The sequence below is a fragment of the Thunnus thynnus genome, chromosome 1 (assembly GCF_963924715.1).
Source record: "Thunnus thynnus chromosome 1, fThuThy2.1, whole genome shotgun sequence".
NCBI classification, from domain to species: Eukaryota; Metazoa; Chordata; class Actinopteri; order Scombriformes; family Scombridae; genus Thunnus; species Thunnus thynnus.
In genome coordinates, this window is record NC_089517.1 from 9,566,226 (window position 1) to 9,591,383 (window position 25,158).

At 38.7% G+C, this 25,158-nt stretch overlaps 1 protein-coding gene across 1 annotated transcript in view; it reads left to right on the forward strand.

Moving 5' to 3' along the window:
- Positions 1–11,203, forward strand: part of ddb1 (damage-specific DNA binding protein 1) — a 48,593-nt gene extending 37,390 nt beyond the window's left edge. Inside the window, exons 22-27 of the mRNA XM_067578408.1 lie at positions 1,651–1,821; positions 3,676–3,785; positions 4,516–4,685; positions 7,455–7,557; positions 8,881–9,004; positions 10,511–11,203. Of these exons, the coding sequence (XP_067434509.1) occupies positions 1,651–1,821; positions 3,676–3,785; positions 4,516–4,685; positions 7,455–7,557; positions 8,881–9,004; positions 10,511–10,594 (762 nt within the window). The 3' untranslated portion in view covers positions 10,595–11,203. The remainder of the gene's footprint in view (positions 1–1,650; positions 1,822–3,675; positions 3,786–4,515; positions 4,686–7,454; positions 7,558–8,880; positions 9,005–10,510) is intronic.
- The last annotated feature ends 13,955 nt before the right edge of the window (positions 11,204–25,158 follow it).

A 25,158-nucleotide genomic window follows, 5' to 3' on the forward strand; every position in this document is an offset into this window, starting at 1 on the left:
TACAGTATGATGGATACAGTGTTCTCTGTCTTAGCTGCATTTTCTATAAATCTTGCCAAATGTTAAAAAGCCAAATCAATACATCAGCTTCAGAAAACCAAAACAGGATCAGGACTCTTCGATCGGATCTTTTCAAACAAATAATTCTTCTAGTCGCTGTACAAAGGGCAATGCAATACAAAATTAAAAAACACAGACCTGTTAGTACCACTTCTTCACTGAGCCTTCTCTGTAAATGTAATGTTAGATACAGTATGTAGTAATCTTCTTTGATTTCAATGTAATGTAATGTAATTTTAAGCTTCGCCTCCTATTGTTCCTTATAGATCTTTAATAATGTTTGTTTGACTATATTTCTATAACACTGCAACTTATCCCTGAAAATAACATTTCAATCAGAGAGAGGAAACATCGCAGCGACCTCTCTCGACCGAGGAGAACTGTCTGCTCGATCCCAGTTAAAGATGTTTTCGGTCAGTCTTTCCTCGGGCAACTGAACAAGCGCAACCTCACCAGTTCACATCTTTGTTTTACAAGACATAACAAGTAGAAGTGGAGTTTTTTTGTTTGTTTTTTATCTCTCCTACATACAGTGGTGCTTGAAAGTTTGTGAACTCTTTCCTCCTTACAGTCCACAGCGTTTCTGTAGGATTAAGATCAGAACTTTGACTCGGCCTTTCCAAAACATTAACTTTCCTCTGCTCTAACCGTTCTTTGGTAGAACGACTCGTGTGTGTTTTTAGGGTCTTTGTCTTGCTGCATGACCCACTTTCTGTTGAGCTGCCGTTCATGGACGGATAGCTTGACATTTTCTTGTACAATTTGCCGGTACGACTCAGAATTCTTAGCTCCATCAATGATTACAAGCCGTCGTGGTCCAGAGGCAGCAAAGCAGCCCGAACCATGATACTACCACCACCATGTTTCACAGAGGCAGGGCCCAGATTTACACCTGATTGTCATCCCACTGACTGAAACACCCGACTTTCTCCCCTTCAAATGAGATGAAAATCCTGGAGGTTCACATACTTTTGCTGCACACACATATGTAACATTGGATCATTTTCCAATGTTTCTTTATTTAGTTTCAGGACTAAAATCTATGTTTTAGGTCGTATTTATGCAGAAATAGAGCAAATTCTTAAGGGTTCACAAACTTTCAAGTACAATTGTACAACAAAACACAGGCCACAGTTTGTACAGGCCGTTACTGCAGCATTCCTGAGCTCTGAACTGAAATCCGGCACCACCCGGTTTCTTGGTGTCACAGGATCTTTGTGGTGATGTTCTTGAGTCCGCTCTGACATTCAGTAAATAGCACTTAGATCTGTGGACACTCCTCCAATCTTCTGTCACTTACTCACCCTAAATCCATTTTTTTTTTTAAACTATTGAAAGGTGCAGACCGCGTGAACCGGCGAGTGTAATTAGCCGTTAACTGTTCATGTAATGTGGCAGCCGATAACTCAAGACTGTTAATCAGCACTTCAACCTCATGCTCACCGAGGCACATCACATCTTAAGTAATAGCAACCTGGAACTGAAATGTCAGCCAGTTTATCTAATACCACCGGACCTAATCGTCGATCCTCTACTTTGGCAGCTCGTTCGTTAACAAACGATTACTCACCTCGATTTGTTTGTTTTAAGGTCCGTCTGTATGAATGGACGGCCGAGAAGGAGCTCAGGACTGAGTGCAACCACTACAACAACATCATGGCCCTTTACCTGAAGACCAAAGGAGATTTCATCCTGGTGGGAGACCTGATGAGATCCGTCTTGCTGCTGGCGTACAAACCCATGGAGGGCAACTTTGAAGAGGTAAGATGTGAAAAAAGAAGAGAATTCAGAAAAAAAACACACACACAACGAGAGCTCTTAAGGGCAAACAAGTGGTGGAATGTTTGTGGTTGTTTTTTTTCCGAAAAAATGGTTTGAGAAAAGAAAAATCAGGGTTTTCACTTCAAGCTAAACCAGCTGGGTTTTTTTTGCAAATAGCTTTTATTTCTTACCTGTTCTGATTTGATCACACATCAAACAAATATTATGACTGTGGCTGTTAGTCCACACCGGCACGTTTTAACCTCTCTTTGTTGCATAAAGCATTGTAGTCTACATATACCTCCCAGCCCTTCGATGAGCGGAGCGCTCAAATTGATTAGAGATAGGAAGATGAAGAGATCTGACGACAAGTCACGCACACCAGCGAGCGCACACTGTGCTGCTGCGCTCAGTGTAATAAATGAGAGAGATGCCAGAGGACTATTATTTATTTAGAAGTAGAACATAAGGCATTCTTTCTTTATATTACGTTTCTTTGTGATTTTCTGCTGTTTTGATACTGTTATGATGTCGGATGTGTTTGTTAAACATGGTCAAAGTTCCAAACATATGTAAAAATGGTCCCTGAAAGACACTGTGAACACTTTATTTGCAAATTTACTTCTATTTCCTCCACATGAGGACGTCAGATTGTTGGCATATGTCCACAAACGGCCGTCAGTTCTGTAGTCTTTGTCGCTGAGGTTGTTCCATCTGTTGTTCGCATCGTCCACTTGCATGTTTCGGATCAGATTTGGGCTGAAACATGTACAGATGTACTTGAGACGATGAGAGAAACGAGAAAAAGAAGTGAAATCCTACTACTGTTTGTTTATGTAGCCTTCCAAGCTAACCAATCAGAACAGAGCGGACTCCTTAAAGAGACAGGAGCTTAAACAGCCTGTTTCAGACATCGGCTGAACTGAGGGGCTGCATAAAGAGCCAATATAAGATAAATAAGGATTTTTTTTAAACTGTAAATCATTCAAAGATATTCTAGCAGAGCCCCAAGATAAAAAAATATAACCCTGGAAATGTGCGTGATATGTTCCCCTTTAAGGTCTGTTCAGCCTTCTCAGCTTTGGATCATTTAGCAGGAGAAACCAAAAAGTCAGTTTATTTGAACGTCATCATTTATTTAAAATAATTCATTATTTATATGATAAGAAATATCTAAAAGTTTAAAAAGAATACATCAACATTTTTGGGGGAAGTACTTTATTGGCTTTTTTTTTTTTTTGCCAAGAGTTAGATGAGAAGATTGATAGCACCCTTAGACATGAGAGCCGTATCAATATTCTCATCTGACACTTGGCAAGAGAGCAAATAAGCATATTTGGCATTTGGAGTTTAAATATTCCTTTAACTGGCAGATTCTGATAACTATCAGGCATTTAGTCTACGACCTTCTTCTCTTAAAATTATATGAGGTAGTTAGCGAGATCATTAGAGTCCACTCTGTCTTTTCAAAGATCATAATAACACAGAGTGATGTTTCTTTCTCTACAATATTTTCCTTGGCTGAGTTTACATCACAGGCTCTGATCACAGCACCTGTGGTGAAGTTATCCTGCACGGATGCTGTTAGGCGATTTTGGTTTTTCTGCCTTGCTCTGTGTGTGTTGGTGAGAGAGAGAGCGCCTTCAAGGGCATTCAAGAAAGTCTGCCGCCCTTGTACTTGTTCAGACATATATCGACTGTGTTTGGATTTCTACACTTGTTTGGACTCAGCACTTCTTTGCTCATAGATAATGCAGTATTTACTCAGAGATAAGGACCGCCCTGGTTTTCGGATCAACTTCTCTTGTGTTGTTTACTGTCTGAACAAAAGTATCCCATGTGTTTTTCGGTCAGATCGCGCGTGACTTCAATCCTAATTGGATGAGCGCTGTGGAAATCCTGGATGATGACAACTTCCTCGGGGCGGAAAATGCCTTCAACCTGTTTGTCTGCCAGAAAGACAGGTGAGAAGCTGCGCCTCCGCTTTTCCTTCTACTCGTGCAAACCGTGAATACAACGTATGAATACGATGTTAAATTCAAGCTTACTATTTTAACGATGCACTGAGATGTTTTGTTTTTTTTTGCACACTTTCATTATGGTCTCCTGAGCTGCTCATCTATAGTCAAACTGACAGAAAGTTTCTCCAATATTTATCCATTGAAATCAACTTTTTAGAGAGTGATGTCAGCACAGTGCAACAGCACATTGTCCTCGCATATTTTTTTTTATTGGAAATTATGAGTCATCCAACCACTATGTCACTGAGCTTTTAGCCGCTCGGCTGCATTTGACAACTGTTGATTTCGAGGAAAAGGAAGAAAGATGTGGTCTGAAAGTGAGCATGTTTCATTTATGCCACCCCTTGTTATCAATCTAATACATCAGCTCAGACCACTCAATGCTTTTGACCTTTATTTTTGTATCACATCTCTCTTCCTGTTGCTCCATCCACTGTTCCTCACCCCTTTCATCCATTACATCTCTATCATTCTCTGACCTTTTCCGACGCCTCTGAAATCTCTGCCCCCTTTTTTTTTTTTTTTCCTTTCGCTTAATCGATCAATCACACGCCAAACAATTTATTACCTCTTTGTCTTTCATTTGCTCTCTCCTCTTTCCATCCGCTCCCTTTCTCCACTTCTCTACCTCTTAATGTTCTTTCTCCGTCCCATCGTCCCTCCCCGCGGTCAGTGCGGCCACCACGGACGAGGAGCGGCAGCATCTGCAGGAGGTGGGGGTCTTCCACCTCGGGGAGTTTGTCAACGTCTTCTGCCACGGCTCACTGGTCCTGCAGAACCTGGGCGAGAGCTCCACGCCCACCCAGGGCTCCGTGCTCTTCGGCACCGTTAACGGCATGATTGGTAAGCGCACGGACAGCTGCACACAAGCATTTACACACACAAATAGACGTTGCTGTCGGCAAAATCATACTGCTTTTTGTCCACTTTTAAATAAAAGTTTGTAGGTAAATAAACAACAAAAAAACACTGCTGTTTTGAAATGGGTTTTTTTTTTTTAGAGGGTGCATGGGAAAACATATCCAGCCATACAGACCGGCTGTGGATTTATTTATTTTTTTGAGCTCGCCACTGCTGTGACTTCTGCCACTGCTTTGATTCAATGAAGGTGAACAGAATTTGGTTTGAGTTTCTCACAGCACTGAAAATTACATTTTATGAAAGCTTAACAGCGGCATGTCTTTCCAGAAACAGTGTCCCCGTCGCTCTGAACAACCCGCAGACCTCACTGTCAACAGTTTTATTCTTTTTTTTTGCCTCTGGTAGAAAATAGCCACAACAACAGCAGAAAATCCATTCGAGCATTCCCAGTCAAACAGTTTTCACTAAAGCTGCAACGATTAATTGATAAGTAATAGTCTTCTATGTCAGTAAACTGAATATCTTTTGAGTTGTGGACAAAACAAGACCTATGAGGACGTCACCTTAGGCTGTGGGAAACAGTGACTGACATTTTTCACCATTTTCTGACGTTTTATGGACCAAACAACTATCAGTTTAATCGAGAAAATAATCAACAGTTTAATCGATCATGAAAATAGTCGTTAGTTGCAGCCTTAGTTTTCACTCATTTGGTAATAAATACATTAATTCAGCAAATGCAGAAAGCATTAAGTTTGAATCTACGAGCAGCATTAAGAGGATTTTCTATATTGTTTACTGACAAACAAATCAATCATGAAGTGAACCACCAGTTGCCAGTTTAAAGACCGTTGGATTGTGCAGACATGTCTCATTTCCAGTACATCCGATAATCAGCTGACTGCAGGAAGGAGACCTCGGACCAATTAGGGAGTTCACAAACTTCTGTCAAAATCATTTATTCAGAACTAATGTTTCCCTTTCAGATAGGCAGAAGAATGGGAGAGAAATCATAGTTTTACACCTCATTACTCAGATTTAAACCAGTCATTTTCAGCCCGGCAGTAATGACGGGAGAGATGAAAAACAGGGAGCGCACATCATTTGGACACGGCAGTAATTTACCCCATGTGCTCCGATAACGCCGGCACACTGCATATTATTTCACCTCAACACCTCCTTGCGATCCTTTTTAAAACGTCTCTGAGGAAAGTTTAACAGAAAATAAAAGCCGCCATTGTGGATTCCAGTCAAAACTCTTACCGCAATAACCTGTAAACCGAAAGCGGGCTGCCGTATGTAATGAAGAAAAATTCCCCTGCTGGTGTTATCGCTCCTCCAGAGATGGTTTGATATAGTAGATGTTTCTGGGGAAGAGAGGCTGCAGACCAAAATGATTATTCTACCCAAACAACCGAGGAGGAGGAGGAGGAGGAGGAGGGGGGGGCAAACTGTAATAAACTTGTTTTGGTTTTGTTTTTGAAAATCCAGAAATTGTTTGACAGAAAGATTGCACTGATATTACAGGTGAGTAAACGGTGTCGGAGAAAATGTCATCAAATGTAAAATTACTTTATCTAAACTCAAGGCTGGTACATTTTGTCCTTAAGACTTTTTAGTCGGTCTTATATTTTATAATAGTCTTTAATCCATCCTGATGAAGCCTCTGATTGGATGTTAGAACTATTGTTTGCATATTTATACAGAAAACTAATTAAACACGTGGTAGTTCCAACTGATGATGGAGAGAAACGGACTCATCATGTGGTCAGTTATGGCTTTTTTTGTGACAGTTATAGCAGTTTTTGGCTAAAAAAGAATGATGGACAGACAGAATATCAATCAGTATAAAGGAAAAGTAACACACCAAAGGGTTGTAGTGAGGTGCTGATCACTACTCTCAAGAAAAATCATCAGAAACACCAAACATTTGTTTGTTCCAGCCTCTCAAACGTGAGGATCTTCTCTCTGCGTTTCATCTCTCCGGGGTTTTAGACTGTAGGTCAGACAAAAACAAGTTATTCGAACGTTAATTTATTTGTGACAGGCATATTTCTCCACTCTACTACGTAGATTAAATCTGTGAAATGGGAAAATAATCAGCAGATCAGTCGATAGCGAGATAAATGCTTAGTTTACACTGTCTACCGTCCTCCAAACGACTCCTGGAAGTTTGTTTTGATGCTCTAACACTTTCACAACTCTGTATGCGGCGGGAAAACACACTCCGCATGACAAATCAATATAACTCTTTGTTCACATGTTTGCCTGTTTTTTTTTTTTTGTTTTTTTTTTGGTCTGTCAATTTCAATGCAGATCATTTTCCCCCGGGTCTCAGAATAATACACTCGCTGTCACAGAACTCGCACGGGGAGGAAAGCCTGCTACTCCCTCAAAGCCCTGCGACTGTCACTGTGAGATTCAGCAGGAAATCGCTCTCACAATGAAACATTCTGGACAGCTCTTGAATTATTGAAGTATTGATGTTATGCTACTTTACTCCCGACATACAGTAGTCTTTGCATACGAGCATTAAACTTGCATTAGGAGGATATCGTCACGGTAATGATCTTTTAACTTATTTATCATAAAGCGTTTTTTCACTTCTTTTATGAAAAACTTGTGGAGGAAAGGTATTTACCATGTGATTCACGGGCTACACTGTGGCAAAAATCTGTCTTTAAATTATTCTTTTTAAAAAAAAAATGTTTACGTGACTGACATGCGTGTTTTTGTGTGTGTGTGCGTTAGGCTTGGTGACCTCCCTGTCCGAGGGCTGGTACAGCCTCCTCCTGGACCTGCAGAACCGCCTCAACAAGGTCATCAAGAGCGTGGGCAAGATCGAACACAACTTATATCCTTCTTATATTCATACATTCTCTCACCATCTGTCACAACGGCAGGGACGAGCCGCGATGACAGGTTCGGTTTTGTCGTAGGCGGCGAAAGCCAGAGAGTAAAAGTGAAAAAAGTAGTTGCTGAAATCAGCTTTCAGAGGAATGTAATAGACGTCTTATGCATGACATTATATGTATATGGCTGCTGTGCAGTATTATCTTGATATGATTTAGTAGATGCTTATCATGCAAATGAAAAAAATATGTTTTTATTGAAGCTTGTTGCTGGTTCTGCATCATTTTAACGGCTATTTTATGTAAAAACACACATGTTAAACTGAGAATGTCATGAGATTGAGTGATTACACTGACAGCCCAGATATATTATAAAATCCTATATTAAAATGATTTCCCGTAGGTCTTGAAAAGTCTTAAAAAGTCCTGCAAAGGTGTTAAAAAAGTCTTAAATTTCATTTACAGAAGTAAATTAAATATTTTTCTTTGCCTGCTGTAGACATCAACATTAGTTACAGCTTTTTTTTTTTTTCTTGCGGTTGCCAGCTGTCATGAGAGCTAAGACATCTGTTAGCAACAATTGAGATGGTGTGACAGTTGATTGTGCTGCAGGAAGCTCAAACTTTTTATCTGGAGTTTCAATCGGCACCATCAGACCAGTAGCATCACTGTTATTGCAGCTACAGCAGAGAGGAAGCTCATCAGCTCATAGTTAGCATGTGTCAATTTTAGCCAAAACTATAGTCAGTTGACATTACTAATTATTTAGTAACTGGCTAGGGTCTTTATTAGGGTCCAGGTCCTGTTACTTGAATAATTACATCACCAGGAATTATTGATGTATATATCTGACAAGAAAAAAGTGACATAAATATCAATAAATTAGTTTACGTAATTGGTTTTCAGGTGTTATTACCATGACAAAAGCATATGATACATACATAATTGAAAGAATAAAAACAAAGACGAACCAATCAACACAAGGAAGCGTCACTAAAATGCCTTTGAGAAAAAGTAGGTCTTAAGAAGAGATTTAAAACACTGTGATAAAAAGGTCAAAAATAAAAAAGTCTTGAATTGAACGTAGTGAACGCTGCAGAAACAACTGATAAAATCCTTCATGCTTCGCTCACTGATGTTGTTTAGCTGCAGCTCCTTGCAGGTGGAGTCTCAGTACTTCTTGACTGACTCTCTGGTCCTCTGAATATTAGTAATCCCAGCGTTCCTTCACATACTGAATATATGTCGACTCTGCCGGAGGTAAAACGTGTTACTGTAAGTGTAATCCTCGGCCTTGTATTGATTTTTCCTTGACTCCGCCGCACCTGGAGGTCCTTCCACACGGAGAGAAAGACGGAGCAGGCCACGGGATTCATCGACGGAGATCTGATCGAGAGCTTCCTGGATCTCGGCCGAGCCAAGATGCAGGAGGTCGTCAGTACTCTACAGGTAGGAGCTCACGCTCACACGCTGTATGTTCAAACCCGATGAAATGTGACTTTCTTTTTCTGTGCATCTATACTGAACAGCTACTGTATCTCATTGGCAGGTTGTCTTGTAATGGTCACGAATCTAAAATAAAATATAAAAGTTAGTTTAGTAACAGTGATCTGTGAGTTCCAACAGAAACATCTGCTGAAGAATTTTTATTAGCTGCTCCTTTGTTCCTTGAGTGGGAACTGGGAATCACTTTCATGGCTGAACAGGTGGCAAAATCACTTTTGGCAGATAAACAAATAACAAGCATATTTTGTTTTGCTTTTCTGTAATTGCAATAAATATCACACTTTAAATGAAGGCTAAGACCAGCTGATAAAGAAAGTCCAAAATATTTGGATGACTTCTTCACCAGAAAACTTACGTATAAAGCCAAGAACATTGCTTTAAAAATAAAATATGTTGCTGCATCAATCGCTCACCTTCCAACAGTCGAGGTTTTTCTTCTGTTCATACTGGCTGTTAAAAGAAAAAAATGTGCTTTCAATGTAAGTGATGGAGGACAAAATCCACAGTGTGTCCACACAGTCATTTAGTGCAAAAATGTATTAAAAAGTTTATGTGAAGCTAATATGAGGCTTCAGCAGTCTGAGTTAGTCATATGAAGTCTTTTTAGCATCAAGTTCCCTCTTTGTGTTTCCCTCTTGAGCTGCGATGGAAGTATAGTAACAAAAAGAGGGACTTTGGCACTAAAAAGACTGTAACGTTGAAAGATATCTACTTGATTTGACCAGTTTTTCAAAAGTTGTGAATCTGTCCTTTAACGTCTGAAAAGTAGAGCTGCAACTAATGATTACTCTTAAAAATTGGTCCACAAACCATCAGAAAACATTACCCATCACAGTTTTCTAGAGCCTGACGTGATGTCATCAAAGTCTTGTTTTGTCCAATAAAAAGTCTGAAACCCAAAGATATTAAATTTACCATAATGTTAAAACAAAGAAAAGCAGCAGAATCTCACATTTGAGAATCTGGAACCATCAGATGTTTGACGTTTTCACATTAGCGTCATTAATCGTTGCTGAAAAGTCTCCATTTAAACCCTAAATGCTACTGAAAAAATTCAAGTGTTCAACAGAAAAAGAGAAAAACCAACTAGATGATAGTTTGGTTTTTAGACTGGTACATTTATTTAATGTTGAGATAAAGAAGAAAAGTGATTTTTTTTTTTTTTTAACACAGATAAAATGCAGTCATTTTTTTTAAAAAAACAGCAAAAGATATAATCAATAATCTCTGCAGGGAAGATAAAAAATTCCCAGGAGTTTATAAGATAATCTCACCTCAAAACAGCAGCCTCAAAAAAGCAAAACAATAAATAAAACAATAAAAAAATATGATAGAATAAAACGCTTTAGTGTCTCCTTTCTCCTGTTTATTTGTTAATCTGATGTAACTGGCAGCTCGGAGGCTCGTCTCAGTAGCGGAGGCTCACAGTTTGGTGTTGTTCGATTCCAGATCGATGACGGCAGCGGCATGAAGCGTGAAGCCACAGTGGACGAGGTCATTAAGATAGTCGAGGAGCTGACGAGGATCCACTAGCCCTGCTGACAAGAGAGGAAGGTCCTGAGGAGGAAGAGTGACGTTGGAAGGGAACGGTTTGGGTTTTGCAGATTTGTAAATAATTATAAATAAACAGTGTGTGCATGTTCGTCCTTCAGACTTTAATGATTTGTCAACCGTTGAGACATTGAAGACGCTGCACGCTGAGTGAAGCACTCTTCATTTAGACAAGAGTCTCTAGGCGAAGTGCGTAGCATCCTGTTTGGACAACATAAAGACCAAAGTAAAGACATTGGTCTGTGTGTGTGTGTGTGTGTGCGTGTGTGTGTGTGTGTGTGCGTGCGCGCATGTGTGACTGCGTCCGTGTGGAATAATGTGTGACTATAAATAGGAAAAACACGAGATTTTCCTCACCAAAAACTTTCTTTGGAATATTTGTGACAGCTTCAGGCAAGTTGAAAGTTAGCAGATCCTCCACACAACCCCCGTTTAAATCTGAGTGATTTACACTTTTCAAGTTTATTATTGAAGTCTGGAGTAAACACGCTGTATGAGAAACAAAATGAGGAAGATGATAGATTTATAGCTATTTTGTCTTTGTGATGTTTTCTTTGTTTATTCTAATAAACTTTGCTTTAGTACTGTTAACACCTGTGTCTCAGTTTGTCTCCTTGTTCAGATTTATTGTCCTCACAGTCCAGCTTTTGTTTGTAATGGAGCTGAAATCATCCAGTGATTTACAGACAATTATTATTATTATTATTATTATTACAGTCAACTGTTTTGATAATTGATTAATCAAAGTCAGTTTCTAAGCAAAAATGCCTGAAATTGACCAGTCGCTACGGGAGTGTATTGCTGCCTCCATTACAGAAATCATAATGTGCTCAGTTTCTCAACATAATGAGAAACTACAATGAAAAGTTATTCTTGTTTTTCAAAGAGTTTACTTGATATAACTAGATCATTTTTCTCATTATAATGACAGCTTTTTATAACAAATATTTATTCATGTTAAAACAAGTGCTTTTTCATGTTATAATGAGAATAAATACTTGTTATAATGAGAAATGTGTTGGAAATATTAGACTGTATCTGTATCTCAGAAACAGCAGTGTTGCTGCTACTGAAAATGACGCATGTGAAGTTTCAATGAAGTGATCAAGTCTAAGCATAAGTAATTTACCGGTTATTCTTCTTAATAAGCAGCCTACACTGTAAAAATAAAAAAAAGGTATTTCACAGAAATTTACTGTATTATTTTAGTTTTTTTTTTAGTTTTTCTACATTAAGTATAAATACCATAAAAACACAGTAAATTATTTTTATTAAAAATATTCATCATAAAATAAAATCTGTAATCTGCAAATTAATATAATGGAATATTATAGTTTTTTTTTAACAGGATTATTTAATTACTTAATGGTCTAGAAAGTTAAATTACATTGAATTCTATGTAAAAATACAAAAAAATACACATCCTATTACTGAATGTAAAATTAAGGCAACTTTCTGTTTTTTACAGCAAAACTTTAAATTTAATGTAAAGAAAAAATGTAAAAAAAAAAAAAAAAATAGTAAAGAAATGGTAAAAAGTCTGGCAGCAAAAGTTGCCAAACATGGTAAATGGTAAGATATCAGTTTTTTTTAAAATAAATCTCTGTAGAATAACTAAAGGGTTTTTACTGTTGACAGTAAGTGTCTGGTAACTTTTGCTGCCAGACCTTTTACTGTTTTTTTTTTACAGTGTAGAAGGTTATTTGGTAATAATGAAGTACATTTTCACCTTTTTAATGAGAAAGTTGTCACGTTAAAATGAATATATTTCTCATTATAACAAGAAAAATGTTAAAGCATATTTTACACTTAGATCTGTGCTGCCTCAAGTTCCAGCTTCTCAAATGTGAATGTTTGCTGGATTTCATCGTCCTCTGTGCTGTGATGGTATTAAAGTAAATATCGTTGGTTTTAGTGCTGTTAATCAGACAAAACAAGTCATTTGAATATGTAAATTTGATGTGCATTTGTTGTGTCAGTTTGGTGACCTTTTATGGACCAGACGATTAGTCCAGAAAATAATCAAGTAATTAATTAATTAGAGATAGATAATTGCTACTAATAAAAAAACACTGCAGCCCTAGTTTGTAGTAGCTGTTAAAGGACGGGTTGACAATTTTCCAAGTCTGTCTTACAACAACAGTCAGGAGCCCAAATGAATATTGAAACAATTTTTCCTTGCTGTAATCATCCCTCCTGTTCATTAGAAGATCCCTTCATAATGCACTTATAATGGAAGTGATGGAGGTCAAAATCCACGGTCGACCTTCTGTGCAAAAATGTATTTAAAAGTTTATCTGAAGCTAATATGAAGCTTGAGTCATCAGAATGAGTCAAATCAAGTAGATATCTTTCAATGTTACAGTCTTTTTATTGCCAAAGTCCCTCTTTTTGTTACTATACCTCCACCACAGCTCAACAGGGAAACACAAAGAGAGAATTTGATGCTAAAATGTGGCAGATATCCACTTGATATGACTAACTCAGACTGCTGAAGCCTCATATAAACCTCAGAGAAACTTTTAAATGCATTTTTGCACTAAATGACACACTTTTGATTTTGGCTCCCATTACTTACACTGAAAACACATTTGAATGGGATCTTTTATTAGCCAGTATGAACATTGTTTTAAGACAGACTTAAAAAATTGTGAACATGCTCTTTTAAGGCTGTGAGTAAAACAGATTGTATAGCTCTTTACATAGAAAAAGAAGTGAATGTAAATCCTCTTATTCAGGCTGAATTGTTTGCACGTAGACTCACTTTTCTCCTTTTATATAAAACAGTTTGAATGCACGAGGAGCTTTCCACCGTTGTTGACCTCGTTTGTCAAATTAAAACAGCATCTTGGGTCTGGTTTACAGTTTATGCAGCCTTGCTGCTTGTTGCCCACATAGCCACAATGAATCTTAGTATCTAAACAAGAGAAATAAAGGGGAAAAAAAGGTTTCCATCAGTATGTCGGTAAATCAGTTTGTGTCCATATTAAACACGCAGGGTTTCCTTCTTGTTTCTTTGTCAGACCTGCTGAAAACGCAGAATGTTTCTTTGCATTTTTTTTTCTCAAGCACCTCATTAATTTCTGTTGTGTGTATATTTCTTTTCATCTGCAGTAAACAGTGTAGAATTGGGAGATACCAGCTATATCAGTCGACGATATCAAAGGTCTTACAGAAAGAAATACTGGCAGGGTGACAGCGCAAAGTAGCTTCAATTATTATTCTCTTCACCGCTGTATTTTTGACTGAAGGTTTGAAGCAAACTGGTCTGTAACTGACAGTGGAAGTCCTCTGCCAGTTCTCCTGATCTATTTCTGTCCTCCTGTCACCATCTTTGTTTTGCTCTGGTGTTTCCCCCTTCGATTCCACATTCACACTTGATTGTTTGCATCCTCACCTCTCCTCTATATTGAAATCTGTTCTGTGAATTTAGAGAAAAACAACATTTATACACTAAAAAAGGCAAATATCCTTCCATGACCGTAAAAAAAAACTAGAATAGATGAATATGAAATGAATTAATTTACTCAAATATTGTAAAATTTTTCTGTTTTCACTGGCAGAAGATTCAATTTGAGATATTTTATTATTGGAACTCATATGTTATGGAAATCTTGAGCTGGTTAATTCAGAAATACCAGTAACCTTGGATATCTTAAGCAAAAGAATTTATTGACTCTTCATCGATTAAGGAGACACTCGGGTTACAATCTTAAGTGTGCAATCTTGACAGTGAATGCTGCCCAAAAGTCTGAAGGAGAGCTCTCCACAACGCTCAGGATTTGTTTACCAGACAGCCTTGGCTCAAGTCAAGACATACAGAAACCTTACCATAAGATTGTTTCCTTTATTGCTGGTTCCCATGAGAATAATCCTGAGGAGAGGTACAGCCGGACCACAGAGACGACAGCTGGCTGACATACTGATATATGGAAAATTCCTTCACACTTCCCCTCTTGTTGATCAAAAGATCAACAATAATTACCTACCATGATATCCTTCAGAGTTGGAGTAACATCTACCTGCCTTAATCAAACATCATGTGAATCAAAGTATACAAAGATTAATATGAATCATACAGCAATTAAGAATTAATAATGTACTGAATCAACCAGAGAATCTGAAATCTTTAACTCTTAGACATGTTAACACCGATCCACACAAATCTTACTAGATATAAAGGTATTTTCTTAATTCTCCCAACTTAAAACAGAGGAAAATGAGTTTTCAATAAAACACCATAGAAATGAAACTGCAACAACATCTCAATCCACCCAATTTACCTGACTCTGAGAATAGGCCGTTCAAAGCTAAAATAAAGTCACATAAATCAAATACAGTATGTGTCGGTGAGTATGATGATCAATCAAAATAAACGGACTGAAGGAGGTGAGTGTTTCAAAGATATGTGGGAAATGGAAAAGAGTTATTGCCTCGAATCCCAAGCGACATGCTGTCATCACGCTGAGTAGCAGAGATGTTCAATATCTGCAACACTGAATGAGGAACATGCACCACACATTTCCGACCTTGTACAAAGGGAGAAGATTTCTCATTTATGGTGGCAACTGCAGCCACTGATCTAAGGCAACCTGGCATGCCAAGGACTACAGACCGTAGTACGAAACAGACCAGTAATGAGACCCATGTTTCTGTATCAGGATGCCTGTAGCATAGCCATCCCTGTCATGTACATGTAGGTGAAACGGCTGAAGATAATCCAGCAGGCCCAAGGCTGGGGTTATGGAGAGTGCATGTTTCAATTCATGGAAAGCTTTGCACATTCCCTCAGTGCATAGCACAGTTGGAAGAGCTGATTGGACTATGGTTGCCCACAAAACGTAACAGCATACTCATAAATCCAGTGTCTGCAGTAGTTTGCCATCCCCAAAAAACGAGAGCATCTCTTTCTTAGTCTTGAGAGGAGGTGAAAAGGAGGCAAATGTTTCACTCTCTCTGATGAAAGGAGGCAATGTCCATTCTTAAGAACATGTCTCAAGTATGTCTCCTCAGCCAGACAAAACTGCAGTTTAGTCAACAAGGCTCTGTGGCCGCACTCAGCCAGTCTTTGCACGAGTGAGATGGAGTCAGAACAACAAGCTTCCTTTGATGGAGAAGCTATCAGCACCGCATACTATGACCTCGATAATAAATATAAAGTAGAATTATCACCTGATTATCACCTTGAAAATGTATAAGCTTCATAAAAGTAGTAGTATGGCAGAGCTGTTGTATTGGATTACATTAGATTGCACATGTGTAGCTAATGAAGTGGCTGGTGAGTGTAGTAACTCCCTTGCTGTACAGACACTGCCGTGATGCGTTATCAGAGATGCGTGCAAGAAAACAGTAGCATTTATCCTTAATGTTGGCACAGCTGGACATTAGACAACAACAAAATCTACCCTTTTAGTGTTTTCTGATGTTTTTAAAGAGTTAAAGCCCCTAAAAACTTGGTTCCAAATGTTAAATATTTGTCTATAACATTAAATATTTGTGACTAAATGAACAATAAATTACCCGTCTATTATTTTTTTAGAGTTTAAGACTCAAAAACAAATGTTTGATGTGATTTGACCAAATTTGATGCTGTCTGACAACATCTGTAAAACAACACCAAATCTTAAATATTGCTAAATTCTGATGGATTAAAAAAAACCCTCAGAGGAGCACAGATGGAAATTTAATTAACAAAAACTTTTGCAGAAAATGTTTTCTTCCACTTTTAAACCGTCCATGTTTTAATTTACTACTCAAGGACACAGAGCTCTGTATTTGTTTGTGTCCTTTATTGCTCATATGTATGTTTGACTTGCGCTGGACCCTGCAGAGACGACTTTTCGTTCAACTATATGTTTGCATTCATGTGTGGTTGAGTGAGAAAATGACCTTGAATTTGATGTTGAAGAATTGCTCATAGTACGTTGAGATAATAGGTTATCAGGGCCTTTAAAGATGAGTTAACATTAGAAGTGTCTGTAAACACAGGACTATTTTAAAGTATGATCAGTTTAGAGACACAGAAGGCTTATTTTTCATTTATATACATGAATACATGTATAATTTAATGGATCAAAAACATTAGATTTAACCTTTAACCCTCAACTCTTCCTGTAATTTTCATTTCAGCACATTTATACTGGGTCAAGAACCGTTTTGAGTTCTGGAAATCTTCCACCACCGTTCAAAAAAGTAACAGCACCAACAATAATGGTGGCCGGTAGAAATCTTTCAGAGCAGATACTTTGACATATCATCGCTGGGAAATCAGATGGAACTAAAAACATTAACGATGGCTCAGTTCCATTGATTGTCCCATGAAGCCATGCAAGTGAGCCGTCAGGCCCTATTACTGGCAGCATTAATTGAACGCAGCCATAATTAATGTTATTAATTATACCTGCACCTTTTCTGCAATGACGTGTCAAAATGTCTTCGTTGAAAACGGTCTGTCACAAAGCAGAGATGATTCATGTGCTGCCAAACAGCACTGTGTCACCCCCGGACACAAAGCACCGACAACAAGCAGACATCGATGTGTACTTTTTTGGGTTAAAAGGTCATCAAGTAGTGTCTGTCCTTCTAGTCTGAAGCATCAGACACACAGATTTTTTCAAATCCTGCACTGCTTCAAAATACCAAATCATGCAACAGAAATGTACCTTTAAAGTTACACTATTTTATATTAGCTGAATAACATGACTATGTGTATTGTGACAGGGGTTATTCATAGTGACAAACCCACTGCAGCTTCTCTCAGGTCCACAGTGATTTCAGGGTCTTTCAGCTCATTATTTTGGTTTTATGTCCCGCTGGTTTATCGTTCTGGTTCTGCTCTCATCAATCGTGTTTGCAGCAGGCCAGTGTTTTCAGGGAAAAGGCTCCGAAAAACCAACTGTATGCTACCTGACCTAGCACCAAACAGCAGACAGAAGTTAACAACTAGCTGTTGAACATATGGTGTGATCCATACAAGTTGGAGGTTGGAAATTTCCAAGTTGAAAATTCAACTCCAGAACGAAACATCAGAGCATCTTCTAATCTGGCGAAAAACATTTATGAAATCGTTGTTGTTCAGCAGTGTGATGTCATAGCAAATGCAACACAGTAAGTTTCTGTATGGAAAACCAGCCTGTGAACTCAAACCGTAATTGCTCAGAAAACACACCATATGCAATGCGCCAGGATTCAAAACCTAATGGCAAACAAACGTGTAAGTGGAGCAGGTGGTGTAACTCACACATACTGTATCACCTGCAGCTGGATACAACACATCTTGTCTTGCTGCTCTTGAAACAAAATCATTAAGTGAAGCAGAAGTTGATTGTAACAAAAAGGGGTGATTCAAGTTGGATACACAATAAAAAAAAAAAAATCAGAATTAGAACACTTGCTAAAATAGCTCCTTCAAGGCAACGAACATCACAGATGGGTGATATCTAACCGCGTAACAAGCTCTTGGGGCGGATTTTCCTTTAAAGGGTAAAGGAAGGTCGACCATGTAGAACCACCTCTGGGAAATGTCCAGCACAACCACAGACTCGTACTGATTAAACCGAGCGGCTTCACTGGAGCAGCTGGGAGACTGAAGCAAATAATTTCACTTCAGACTGTTTGACGCGCAGTTATCTGCTGAGTCTAAACGGCTGTCAGAGAGTCATGCTACCTCTGTTTTTACTGGTTGTCTGTTTCTCTGAGAAGTTTTTTTTTTTTTTTTGCACCTCAGCCTGGTCTGGCTCCCAGCTATATCACACATCTTTTAATCCCACTGAGCTGGAGCCAGAGGGCCCTCCAGGCCATTCCCAGCACAAAAAGTGACAGGGTCTTTGATGTCAGTGCCCCAAAGCTTTACAACTCCCCACCCCAAAAGCTCCAGCAAGCAGTCTGTGTCATATTTTTTAAAATCTTTATCTCATTACCTGTGCTGTGCTTGGTGTAATCCCATGTAACTCCTGTCTGATCAGTTTCTAGCAGTTTCTAGTGTTAATGAGACACTTTGATGCCCTGTTTCGACAAGTGATATCAAGATACAACTCAGAACAGATGATGTAGGTAAATTAACACCTGGTGTTTAGAGTGAATTGGGTTGACACATCTCATCTCATTATTTCCAGCCTTTAATTAAAGCATAAGGCAGGTGATATTCTATTTTCCTTTTTTAGTCTGTCTCAGTCATTTTTGGACTTTTCCTAGCCTGTGGCACTTGATAACATGCCGATATGTTGTTACTGAAGACATTTTTGTCATTTCATCTAAAACAGATGGGCTCTGTAGTTTTTAGGAAATGTTTCTCAAACAATAGTTAATGGTGTATTTGTTGGGGACTGTTTTCAGCTGCGGATTTGGTGCTCTTGTTAGTATTTATGGCAGCAGGACGGTGTATGTACAGTGCCTGTGTTCATATTAATGAAGGGACATGTTTCTGGGTGCAACAACATGGCTCATGGATGTGTTTTTAATAGTTTTTGGATAACAATAAAGGTCTGTGGCACAGAAGAATGAGTTAAATCAGGCTTTGGATACACAGACAACCTATGAAATGTGACTAGGTCTTCCAAACTGTTTTCTTCTCACATTGTTTAGGGATCTTCTAGCACTTTAGTGTTAGGCTACCATAAAGCTTGGGGACCCACAAGAGACAAACTTAAAGAAGAAAATCGAAGCAGCAGAGGCCAAGATATCCTGACATTACTCATAGTAGCACCGTTGGGTAAAGCTCCAAAAACACTGGATTCTACCATTCCCATAATGCAACTTGATAGCATCTCTTCATTAGATCCTCACTGCCTGGATCCTCACCTGCATCTTTCAAACTCACCTTCATTTTGTCACTGTCTCCAAGCCCAAACTGAGATAACTCGGTGCTCCCTTAAATATTTTTAGTGACCTGAAGAGGTGAAACGATCCAGTATTTCATAAATAATCTTAAGATTAGAGAAAACTCAGAGAAAGTAAACAAGAGTGACAGAAATATGTTTTATTTTCTTATTTTCTATCTCGTTAATCATCTCAAAACACCACAGCTTTCTCGTGTGATTAACTGACCCCAAGGTCGGGAGCCACAGCACTACAGGTTACGTTCAGTTCTAGACCCCACAAAATCTTATTTCCCACATTTTCCTCCAGTTGTCTGCATATGACTCCCTATTTGGAGTCAGATTGCTTACTGGGAGTGTGTTGTGAAAGCGAGTGTTTCATTTGACTTGGTACACTCCCTACAGAAAACCTGAGCTCTTTGTCACAGATTCAAACGAGTGAAACTCCATATTGTCCCCGGATGAACTCTGTATTTTCCCCGAGGACAGAAGTGGACTATTTATGGAGTCTAAACAGCATGGTTAATGCATTCAGCCCTGGCAGGGAGCCCCCACTTTCTGGCACATCATTTGTTACTGCCATTCCCGTCCTGCAGCGGTTGAGGGGGAGTTTTGCCCTGGTTGCTGTACTCTTCTACAAGTCTATGATCCAGCCAGAGTAAACCAGGTTCTGAGTATTTGTTTTTTTGTCTTTCTTTTTCAGTCTTACCAAGATTGGACGACATTCTTTTTGGTTTTGGTTTTGTATTGTTTTTTTTTAAGTATTGCATGTCTTCTATTTCTGACTTTGAGAGATTTTGAGCACAAAAATATGAAGATAAACTCTCACAAGACAGAAGAAAAAAATATCTGCAGTAATGTTTTTAGACTTAAATATTGTGGAATAGGATCACAAGAAGATTGCAGTGTTTCTTTTCTATAAGATGGTCTCTCTTGCCTTCCCCATCCCCAGATTGTCCATAATAACAGAGGAGGAGGAAGATGTCTGTAAGCGCTGACACAGTAATGTGTAGGTTTCAGGCGACTTAAAAGGAATCTGAGGGTTTCGCTGTGTGCTGTCAATAAGAGGGGCAGCCATCTCTCTTTAAAATTAGAGATAGAAATGACCACAACTTCCTCCATGAAATCACACTTCACTGTGAAGATAAAATTTGATGGAAAACTGTTCTTGAGATCACTAATACACACTCTCTGGAATAATTTCCACCCGATTGTATTAATAATGTAGCGCCTCTAATCACGTTAGCTTAGACGTGAGATGGGATTGGTTTTGATGCTCGGGCATACAGCATGAAATATTCAAATTGAACTGCCCTACATTAGGTGGTGAATCTTCTCTTTTTTTTTCTTTTTTTTTTTTTCGCTCACTGGAGGCGAGTGTCTGATAAAACAGCCTTTCTCTGATAGCCATGTTAAGATGCTTATCTGGTAGTCCAAACATATAATTATGTTGCAGAGGGAGAACTAGACATTTTCTGGCACTGTGTAATTACAAAATGTAGATAAAATGCACTTGCAAACAACAAAGACACACACACAAAAAAACAAAGCTCAGGATGTCGCATCAAAAGCGCCCAGCTGTTTGTAGTGTTGAATTTGTAATTATAAGTCTGGTCAAATTATCCTCTAAAATTATTTTTTTATATGTTAATGAAAAAAAAAAACATTCAAACAACGCTAAAATTCTCCAGCCATGTAGGGCTCTGAGAAGCTTATTTAAAGTGGTGCTTTGAGTTAAATGAGTTAATGTCAGCTAACATGCTAACATGATCACAATGTCATTGCTGATATTTAGTAGATATAATGTTTACCATGCTAACCATTGTAGTTTAGTGTGTTGACATGCTAACAATTATTAAGTAGCTCAATTGTTAAGAATATCATTAGTATCCTCATTAGACAAATTTGAATATTGACTTGATGTTAGCGCTACATGAAAAGTCAGAGAATCACCAAACTCATCCTGAGGTGGACATGAATGTGTGTACCAATTACCATGCCAGTCCATCAAATAGTTGTTGAGACAGCTCATCTAAAACCACAAAGGTCAACTTCATGGTGGCGCTAGATAAAAAGTCATGGGATCAGCAAAGTCATTAGGATACATCTCTGAGAAACATGAAAATTGAAAATTTAATCTTAAAACATCCAACAGTTGGTTGATATTTCAGTCTGGACTAAAATGGTAGACCCACCGACATTCCCATCCCTTGAGCCACACCACTAGTATGACTACAACCAATTATATAGCACAATTTTGATAATTTAATACGAGTTATTTGCTGCAACAAAAGCCATGATGCCTTCACGCTCAAGTGATCACTGGTCTTCAGTGGTGCATGCAGTGCGGATCTGTCACGTGGCCTCCATGCCTTAAAGTGAACATATGCACATTTCCAGGTCTATATTTATATTCTGGGACTCTACTGGAATATTTTTGCATGATTTACAGTTAGAAAAAACTCATTATTTATCTTATATTGGCTCACAATGCAACCCCTCAGTTCAGCCTCTGTCTGAAACAGACTGTTTTTAACTCCTGTCTCTTTAAGGCCCCCCTCCTGCTGAGCCCACTCTGTTTTTATTGTCAGGCAACGTAAACCAACTATAGTTGTAGGATTTCACTTCTTTTTCTCTTTCATTCATCTTTTTCTTGAAACTTCTCAAGTACATTTGTACATGTTTGAGCCCGGATTTGATCCCAGTGGACAAGGCTGTTTCTGTTTCTATCGTTCGTTGCATGGATGAAAGAACCGCACCTTAAGCTTAACCTATCTAAGACCGAGCTCCTTGTCATCTCAGCCAGTCACTCTATACAACAACAGATCAATATCCAGCTCAAGTCAGCCCAACTCATGCCCACAAAGTCTGCCCGAAACTTGGGTGTCATGTTTGATGACCAACTAACCTTTAAAGTTCATGTGGCCTCGATTGCTCGGATTTGCTCAGTACAGCATCGGGAAAAGTAGTCCTTACCTGTCTGAGCATGCGGCACAACTCCTGATACAGGCTCTCATCATATCATGCATTGACTGCTGCAACTCCTTACTGGCAGGTCTCCTGCTCATGCGCGTTCAAACCTTTGCAGATGATCCAGAATGTGGCGGCGTTCAAAACAGCCCAAAACAGCACATCACCCTGCTGTTCATATCCCTCCACTGGTTCCCAGTTGCTGCCTGCATCGAATTCAAAACCTTACAAAACATTACAAAACAGCAACTAAAGCAGATCCAGCCTACCTGAAATCATGCCAATGAAAGGCACCTGTTACTATCACCACAACAGGGCCCTAAGTCACTAGAAGACTCTTCTCTTCTGTAGTTCCCCAATGGTGGAACGAGTTATCAAACTCCATTTGATCCTCAGAGTCCCTCTCGATCTTTAAGAAGAAGCTACAGACCCAGCTCTTTCACAAACACCTCTGCACCTGATTGACTGAAAAAAAAATGTTTCTATGCAATCTATGCGTTGCCTCTGTGCACTGCCTGTTGGCACCTACATCCTATCAGACTTGAACTTAGCTTTATGGCACTTATTCGTGTTGTTCTCTTCTGACCCTTGCTTGTGTTGTATTAACTCTCTCACTTTGGATAAAAGCATCTGCCAAATGAAATTATAACACTGAACATCGTAATACAGATCTACATTCACTGTGTTCATGGAGCAGATTTGGTCCACACAGAGAGCTTATACTTTTTCTGTCTGGAGGAAGAAATACTAAACATGATCAAACAGATAAGTGATTAGAGAAGGCAGAACAATTTTGCAACATTTCATTGTACATTTTGACTTTCCAATTTGACCTGAACATTTATTTTTGTTTTCAATCTTAAGATTTTAATCTTTAAAAAACAATGTTCAGGGCACAAAACTTGGAGAGAGGTTTAAGACGTAGGGTTACAGCATACATTGTAAAAAACGTGCTGTGGTTTGTGTAATGAATTCAGGATTTATGATGGTCAGAACAGTAAAATATTTTTGGCTCGCTGAAAATCAATCGGGAGAAGCTCCACTGACATGTCAAGGTGTTGCCAAAGGAACAATGCCTCTACTGGCAAGGCTGTAGTCATGCCCTGTTGGGCATAATAACTGAACAATCTGATCAAACTTGGCATCAGACTGCAGCATAAAAAGAGAATTAATGGTTCTGGATCATAAATCAAAGGTTCAACAAAGCCCATGTTTTGGAAGAGCAATCTGAAGACTGGTCAGCAGTCTGTCATTTGTTTTCTATCCGTCATCCAGAAAAAAATTAAACATTGATTCAAGTAGAAGTTTTCTGCTGCTTACAAATTGTACTGTAATTTGTTGTGTTAGTTGATTGGTGGAGATTTAAACTAAACCAGCCAAAGTGTGATGAATGTCCATATACAGGAGAGACAGCCAAGTCCAACCTTTCAGCTTTAAATGGTCAGTACAAAGACAAACTCAGACTCTCACACTTTTTTCTACTGTGAAACAGACTTTCAACATGGAGATTTGGAAACAAACTTGAACTGATTATCATAGAGATAGTTTGGCACTCTTTTCCCTCAGCCCAACTATATCACATGTTTACCAAGGTACACTATATAGCCAAACATATGTTGACATACTTTCTAATTAGTGGGTTCAGCTGCCTTATACACTGCTGCAGCTAACAGGTGCATAGAATCAAGCATACACCCATGCAGTCTCCTTTGACAAAGATTTGCAGTAGAATTGGTGACTTTTTAACAAGAGTGCCATCTTTCCAATGACTCAGTTTGTCACAATTTCTTCTCTGCTACTTTAGATTTGACCCTGTCAACTCTAAGTGCTGTTATTAGCAGGAGGCCACATGAGCTCACAGAATGATAATGCTGAGTGTTAAAATGCATGAAGCAGCATCAATCACATTTTTAGACAATAGTGTGCTTCCAACTTTGTGGCCACAGTTTAGTGAAGACCGTGTCCTGTTTGAACATACCCCCTTGCACAAAACCAGGTCCACAAAGTAAAAGGTTTTCCCACTTTGGTGTGGAAGAACTTGACTGGCCTGCTCAGAGCCCTGATCTCTACCCGGTCCAACACCTTTGGCATTAACTTGAAAGCTGACTATGAGCCTAACATCAACACTGGACCTCACTAATGCTCTTGTGGATGAATGGGAGCAAATCTCTGCAGTCAGGTTTCAAAATATTGTGGAGAACTAGACAAACCAGCAAGTTAAGGCTGCTACAGAGACATATTAAAGAATATGACTGTTGATTTACAGTTTACAGACTACATATCATGACCTCTTGATTTTATCCTTAAGTTATTTACAATGTACAATGTAGTACAAAGTCAATAGTTTGTGCACAAGCTAATGAAGCTCTGTAAACAGAAACGTGTTCCCATGCATGTGCATGGTGTCTGCCTTACCTCTATTCAACTCAATGTCACCCAGTGCAACGGTGTGGCTCATTAACATGTTTTAATAGTTTTAGGACAACAATGGAGGTCTAGGGCACAGAGGAATATCATATACAGTATCAGACTTGGCACATAACATTTGTAAGTAGGATCAGTTAATTGTTGGTTTGTTAGTATTTGGTTGGTTTGTTACTTAAACTGCTGACTTGATTTGTCCAGCTTTTTGGAGTTTTAAATCTCTGCTTATTTTTATTTAATGTAACTCTATTTATATTGTCTTGAGTATAGGAAAAACTTTTAGCTTCCTGCCTCTTCTGGACAAGCATTAGCTTACTTGAAATGAATGTATAGCTC